The 7,837-nt window shown below is 42.6% G+C and overlaps 1 protein-coding gene across 2 annotated transcripts in view; it reads right to left on the bottom strand.

Moving 5' to 3' along the window:
- Nucleotides 1-4,789: 4,789 nt before the first annotated feature.
- The window catches only part of gramd1bb (GRAM domain containing 1Bb), a 248,021-nt gene continuing 244,973 nt past the window's right edge, over nt 4,790-7,837 (bottom strand). For both annotated transcript variants that reach the window (XM_079514347.1, XM_079514348.1), the window contains one exon: nt 4,790-7,021. In XM_079514347.1, coding sequence (XP_079370473.1) covers nt 6,932-7,021 — 90 coding nt within the window. In that variant the 3' untranslated portion in view covers nt 4,790-6,931. The remainder of the gene's footprint in view (nt 7,022-7,837) is intronic.

The following is a 7,837-nucleotide window of genomic DNA, read 5'->3' as shown; positions in this document are numbered from 1 at the left end:
CTCTATGCATCTAACCCTTAGATCTCCATATATGGAGCTGACCTGTTCTATGGAATGCAGTCGGCTTGTCCGTTGTTGGGCCAACCAGCCAATCAATGGTACAGCGTTATCACTCAGTCTGCTTCATCGCTCAGTGACATTTACAGATCTTAGGCTGTGAGGTCAGATCCAGCCAACAAACATTTGAAACAAGCTAAATATTTTGTACACATAAATTACTTGAATCATTAAGTGGTAATTCATCTACAGTTGCATGCATCTGTGGCAGCCGGTGCACACATGAAGTGGAAATGAGTGACCCTTTAAAAGTGAGGTGGATATGCAGTTATTAGTGGAATCAATAAAGCATTGCACCCTTCAGTCACATCATGGAACCTTGACGGTGTAGGATCGGATTACACCACCTGTCTGTTATCCCTTTAAAATAATATCAATAATAAATCAAAGCTTCCTGCAAAGAGCTTCCGTTTCTCTTCTTCAAGTTCCGACGCTTCAACACAGGAAGGACAAGAACACACGCCTCGACTGAAGGTTTGACATGTCTCCCCCGAGTCCTCTCCTCCTCTGTAGGTCAAACGGTGCATGAGCTAGGAGTTTTGTGTCTTCACAGTTTGGCATGGCCCTCTACCATATTGCAGAGTTTCGTAAAAATAAAAAAAACTAGATAAAGTGCCCCTCGGGGCACAGGTCTCCACCAGGGCAGGTCAGGTTGTGGCCTCCTGGTGGCGCTATAATAGGCCAATGGATGGTAATTGGTAACCTGACTCCGCCAGATGGGGCAGCAGAGAGTACACTGGGTTCCCCCCTCCTGCTCCCATCTGGGAACTCTCAGGCAGACTTGATGCTCCGGCCACCAAACGGCCTGACCAATCAGCAGCAGCTAGAGGCGGGATCAAGGAATACACAGTGCTGCCTTGATCTGAGGCATTTGTTTAAAAAATGTGTTTTGCAAAAATCCACCTGTTGGTGGCGCTATAACAGGCCAATGTGAAAAGGGTGGGATATATTCCTCAGCCTAGTAGTAGTGGGAAAGTCTGTGAAAGATTTCACGTAAATTGTACGCTGCGTTCATGATTTGAGGCATTTTGTTCCAAAAATGTGTTTTGCAAAAATCCACCTGTTGGTGGCGCTATAACAGGAAAGGGTGGGATATATTCCTCAACCTAGTAGAAAAGTCCGTGAAAGATTTCACGTTTTTTTTTTTGGACAGAATCTGGAGGAGTATTATCAAAAAATGTGATTTTCAAAAGTCGGCCTCCTGGTGGCGCTATAACAGGCCGTTCTGGAAAATGTGGGGCAGAGGTTCATTGTTGGCATTAAGGGAGTGCGTGTGCAAAATTTGGCATCATTAGCTGTACACAGACGGACGGACGGACGGACAGACACACGGACGGAGTGCAAAACATACTCTCTCCCCATGCCTTCGGCCTGGTGGAGACAATACATTATACTGCACGGTTAAGCCAGAACTGCAAAAAGTGTCTGAAGAATAATATAACCAACATAAACAATAGGATGCCTACACATTACGTGCTTGGCCCACTAAAATTGGGCTTAAGTGAGTAAAACCAAGGAAAGGACAACAATTATCCCAGACTATATCTAGTCGCATATCACAACATTGATCGTCCAGCCCTGTTCAGGCCAATCTATACAAAACAATAATGTATAAAATCACAAAACCAGTTTGTTCAATACTTTTCTTTATTCATACTTCCCGCCTCTACTTCACATGAACCAGAAAGCCAATTTCCACCTCAGTCTCTATTAGGCAAAGTCCTCAATGACCCAAAACCCACGCGCAGCGCAGGCTGAATTCTTTTATCAGTGTGTACACTGTAGATAGACATAACATATACTTGCAGTATATATTTCAGGTATAAATGTCACTAAAAGTCTCTCTATAGATCAAAACAGATAAAAAAAGAAGGGGGGGGAAATAAACGTATACAATAGAACATTGCTACACCAGGACGTATTTTGTCAAGACACACAAAGAGCATTTGCTATGCATTTGATCAGTAGTCACTTCTCGGCAGGGGTGTGTATGTGTATGTGTGTGTCTGTGTCTGAGCCATTTTTATCATGTCTTCACCAAGAGGGTTAGTAGTGAATTGTACATGCAAGGTCGTCACCTTACTTCATCTGTGACAGGCAGCAAACCAACCCATTGCCAATTAATGTGATCAGCGAAGAGCACGATTCTGTACTTATGATGACAAAATTGGTCTTCAGATCGGGTTCAGATATCATGCGTCGAAAAGGATAGAAACCGTACAATAATACACATAACACCAATATCTGTGTGAGTGTACACTCTAGAAATGGAAGATTGAAGAGGGAATAAAACAAAAACGATGCATGACAAATCCTAATGTACATTTGGGATCATCGGAAAAGCAGTAGGAAATGATTGTGATTGTGAACTTAACCCATTTTGGGCGGGAACCCCTTTTTGTGTTTTAAACATGTTATAATTTTGCTATTGAAAAATAGCAGATCTACAAGCTCATAGCGCGCCACCGAGTGGCGCGCTACGAGCTTGTAGGTCTGCTATTTTTTTTTAAATCGTGAAAATATTTATTTCAGAAAACTGGAGGATTTAGAAGATTTTTTTTTTAATTTCGAGGTCAGGCCTAAACGGGTTAAGTGTGATACGTTACTGCATATCACTGCAGAGATGGATCCGTGAAGGAGACCCTTTAATGCCTGTCAGAATGAGGTGTTTGCTTGGCCCTTATATAGTAACCTATAAGAATAACAATCGCTCACGGTTACAAATGTATGCATAGGCTTTACGATGACATGATGAATAAATAGAGAGATTGGCTTCGGAATTACAACAAAACAAAAACAAATGAAGAAAACAAAACAAGTGTGGCATGAAAGCCAGATTGGGGCTGATTCTAACGTGAGGTACAGTACAACCAACTGGAATGAACATGATTCCCATAAATGATTCACCAACTGAGTTGATTTTCTTCGTTTTTCAAAGTGAGCAATCTGAGAATGGTCCTATCGCCTATATGTTTTAAATCCATAGCAATCAAAGCAATTTCCGTCCAAAACAGCAAACAAACATACAATTTCAAAAACAAAACTCTTAAAGCATTTCAATCACATTTTATATACTGTATATATATGAAATACAATCCCATATATACCAAGCATCATTTCAGTGTCGCCTATAGCCTGATTGTGAAAGTGATTTCTATAAAACAGAAACATTTTCCAAGCACTTCAACTCCAGATCTTCAGATTTTACATTTACATTTACACACACACACACACACACACACACACACACACACACACACACACACACACACACACACACACACACACGCACACGCACACGCACACGCACACGCACACGCAGCAGAGGCTCCCCCGCCAAAAGTATGCCTTCTAGAGTCTAGACATCCCTCAGTAACACACTGGCACACTTTTGTGGAAACAGCTACTGCCCTCACTCAAGCAACTTCCTCCTGCCTTAACCTGAAATATACCACGGAGAGAGCAACAGTCACTCTGTTTTCAGTCTGAAGCCACTAGTCTGGGCCGTGAATATTCGAGAAATGCAAAATGGAAATATTCTGGAAAGCCAGGTAACACACCTGCACGACGAAAGTTTCACTGCACCTTGTGGAATTCTTTTACAGTTTTTAACTCGGAAAACCTCAATACAACAATCGTCAATGACACAGCAAGTTCCAAATCCTTTGGAGTAACTGATTAAGTATGACAATATTACACTAAAAGAAATCCAGAAAGTGTTTGTTTCTAAACCTCCAGTCTGTAGTGTTGTCATTTCTTTCTATTCCATTTCTGTATGAATGGTCCATAAAGTGCATTACTCTCACAACACCAAGTCTCTCTCTCTCTCTCTCTCTCTCTCTCTCGTTGTAAGTGCTTTCTGTCATGAGTGCCCTCAGCATCATGTTGATAATTCTAAAGAGATGCTGCTTTACGGGCACTTCATCCAGTAGTCATCTCACATCTATGACAAATACTTTATTCAAAATCTAGCATAACATCTTGAGAAGGAACATGTCTTCTAGTTCCTCTCTTTTGGTTATTTTAGATGATGTGTACAGTTGATACTCATGCTTCTGTTGCATCCAACATACACTTGAAAGGGGAAAGGAAGAGTAGCATTTGGGAATGATCACAGTTTTTCATGAGTTGAGTGATTGGGATGGCGGGGAGTTGGAAGAATTAATCAAAAAAATGCTATAGCCATTTGAGGGGAAAGGAATAATTACTCCGGTTCAGTAGTCCATAGAAGTAAAATGCATTGGGTCCCATTATTCATCATTAATTGTTATTTTTGTCAGGTGAGAACATGAGTAATGTATTATCCTTCCAAAAAAAAGTACCATCATTTATTTAGGTTAATTTGTTTAAGAACAGGTCTGAATGTATTCAAATGGCAGATAGCTCATTTTGGATATGAAACTCTTCCGATTGTAAACTAGCCTGTTGGGTTCAACACAAGGTTGCATCCAAACACTGGGGCTTAAAAACAAAGGCAGTTTGGCTACATGTGCCAGAAATGAAATATTGAGCAATTGTGGAATGCTAAAAACCTCCCACTTCACACAAGCACACGCACACACACGCGCACACACACACACACACACACACACACACACACACACACACACACACACACACACACACACACACACACACACACACACACACACACACACACACACACGCACACTTGCACGCATACACGCATGCACATGCGCGAATACACTCGCGCAAGACACACTCATTCATGCACACTAGACATGTCACAGACATATCTGGCATGCGTTTCACAGGTTCAGAACACTTTTTGTTAGAAATTCTTTAACCAGTCTATAGAGCTCTGATAAACCTTCCATATATATATATACATAAATTAACAATAAATATAAGTTTATATATTTGGAAATATATTTTAAATAATGAAATATGCACTTATATATATTTCAAATATATTCATAGATTTCTTTCTATAACGTGAAACATTTCTGAAGAGATACAGTCACAGTTTACTTAAGTAATAAAACACGTAAGAACATGGGTCTCCTATACTCGTCCGGTTGCAGTACCCCTTTCTTTTCGTTACAGTATCACTAGGGACCTTTTGCTTTCCCAGCCAAAATATACATTCTCATCTCTTGAAAAGGTTTTCAGGTACAGAAAATGTGCAATATAAGAGATTTTAACACTGTGAGTGTAAAAAGAAAGAAAACAAATGCCGAAATACCAGCAATAATTATTGTAGAATTGATACCTGCAAATTGCTGTGAATTAACACGATGACGGCGAAACTGAATTCCGGTGAATTGCATGATGGGTCCTCGATATATCATGCCTCCTCATAACGTGCGTTGTTCAAACAGCTTCCTGTGTCTTTGCTTATTATGGCATGTCTGGAGGGAGCAAAACAACAACGACATACAGTGGCTCTCCATACCATACGCCCCTTCAATATCCTCAGATTCTACTACACCAGAGCGTGTAGTCTAGGCCAGTGGCTCCCAAACCTTTTAGCCTGTCACCCAAAAGAGAGATGTTTGCCTGGGACCCAAACTATAGTGACAATAGCAGATCTACAAGCCCACAGCGTAGTCGCTTCGCGCAGCGTTGGGACCTTGTAGATCGGCTATTTTCACCGCTACTTAATCATTTGTTTTTCTAATTTATGGAATTTCTTAAGATTTTTCAGGAAACAAAAAAATATAGGGATCCATAAAAATGTGTCCGTGACCCACAAACCCACCACAACCCTGTGTTTGGGAAACAGTGGTCTAGGTAAATATTAATATAAATATTTTATAAAGCCTCTTCTGCTTTATATTGTTGACAGTGACAGCGAGTAGAGAGACAGGAATGAATGGCAGGAGAGACAGGGAGAGAGAGGGGATGACATGCAGCACAGACAGGGCTTTGGGTCGGCTTTGGGCCGGGCTGGCTGGCTGCAGGTAGGAACTCAGCCTTTAATACAGCACTACCAGGTGAGGTACCGTCCAGACTGGAGCGCGCCCTGATATAAATAACATTGAACACATCATCTCCCTGCCCACATATAGGTTCTGCAGAGGGACCAGCCCCGAGACAGACCATAATACACGGACAGGTTACAACAAGGCAGCAGAGACTTAGCAGTCACCTACGACACATTACAGTTCAAAAAAAGGGACACTGCAGTGAAGACCTTTAGGGGAGACGATTGGTTTGGAACAGTCGAGAGTGTCTAAATCCTGTGAGACAGGAAAGGAACCCCTTTCTTTTCTTTGACTATCTAGCCTCTTGTTCTGTTCCTCTTCTTTTTTATTCTTCTTCTTCTTCTTTGACACGCACAGACGAGGACTGAAAACGCGGGACACTAACTTAGGGTAACGAACGACATCATGGCTTACGACAGAGTGTTGTCCCTGGTGGGGTGAGAGAGGAAACAAAATACAAAACATCCGAGGAACTACAGAAAGAAGAAGGAACCCCCATCGACGGTGCTAGGGTGAGTGTGTGCGTGACGTGAGTGTGTGTGTGGTCAAGGTAAGGTAGCCGAGCACCTTCCCACAATGCCTCAGTGCCGCTGTGGGGGGGACACACACACCTCACTTCTTGTCTGTAATAGGGGGGCGATTCCTGTCCACGGTTAACCCCCTCCAGGCCGGCTGGGTTGCAACCTCTGTGACCCTGTGGAGGTAAGGGGGGGTGGGATGGGGGGGTGGGGGGGTCGCCACGGTCCCTGCCCGCTTGGTGTAGCTTGTTTTTCGTACTGGGCCAGCTAGCTCACAGCTGGACTCATCATCTTCCCCCTCTCCTCGCTCCCGTTCTCCTCTCCCTGGCTGTTGTCTGCATACGGGTACACGAACACAACAGGTCCTATATTGCACGGCATTGCCCTCGTGGCCTTGTGGGCGACGTGTCAGTGGTAGCGACTTCGTTTCTCCTCTGCCTCTGTGCTGTAGTCCCGTAAACCGATGCCCCGCTGCAGGTTCAGCAACGAGTCCTTCATCTAAGATAACGTACAGAACAAAATTATAAATTAAGTTGTGGAATGAATAGTGAAAGGAATGGAGGGATTGGTGATACAATGATAGACCTTTTAAATGTTTTTTTTTTTTGTGGCTTTCACCTTTATTTTATATTTTTTTATGGAGGGACAGACAGTAGGCTGACAGGAAATGGGGAGAGAGATGAGGGGGGGTGACATGCAGTAAAGGCCGTCGGGATCGGGAGTCGAACCCGCGGCACACTGCCATACTGGATTACCAGCCAAGGTGCCTGGACCACTGAGCCACGGCCCAGAAAATCATAGACCTGTTGATGCAATCGTAGACCTTTCGCAATAGACCCTTCTATGTGAACGAGGCTGAGTGCAGCCTACTCACTCTCTGGGGGAAATAATGCCCCTTACGATAACTTGTATGTATTAACCATAGAAAACTGAGTATGAAGTAAGAGCAAAATGGCCAACAAAAAGCAAGGAAAAAATACATCAGTTCCTAAGCCTTTACTGCCAAGATCATTCTGCTGGTCTTTGCGTGATTATCTCTGTAGCCTCTTGAGACAGTCTCCCTGTTTCACTACACATTCAATGAATGCTCAATATTGCTTCTGACAAATTTCCCGTGGATTTTCAAGGAAGCCCTTGGATTCAGTTCATTTCACTTGACTAGGCTATCCAACATGCTAAATGTATTGTGGATATTCAAAGTCAAAGTCACATTATGCGTTTAAATTAAAATAATAATTGTAAACAAACAAACAAACAAACAAACAATTGATTATAATAATGTAAGTGTTTGTTTGTCTGAAAATCCAGTATGGT

This window comes from Electrona antarctica (assembly GCF_951216825.1).
Source record: "Electrona antarctica genome assembly, chromosome: 11".
NCBI lineage: Eukaryota > Metazoa > Chordata > Actinopteri > Myctophiformes > Myctophidae > Electrona > Electrona antarctica.
The sequence above is the reverse complement of the archived record's forward strand: the minus strand, read 5'-3'. Positions and strand labels throughout refer to the sequence as shown.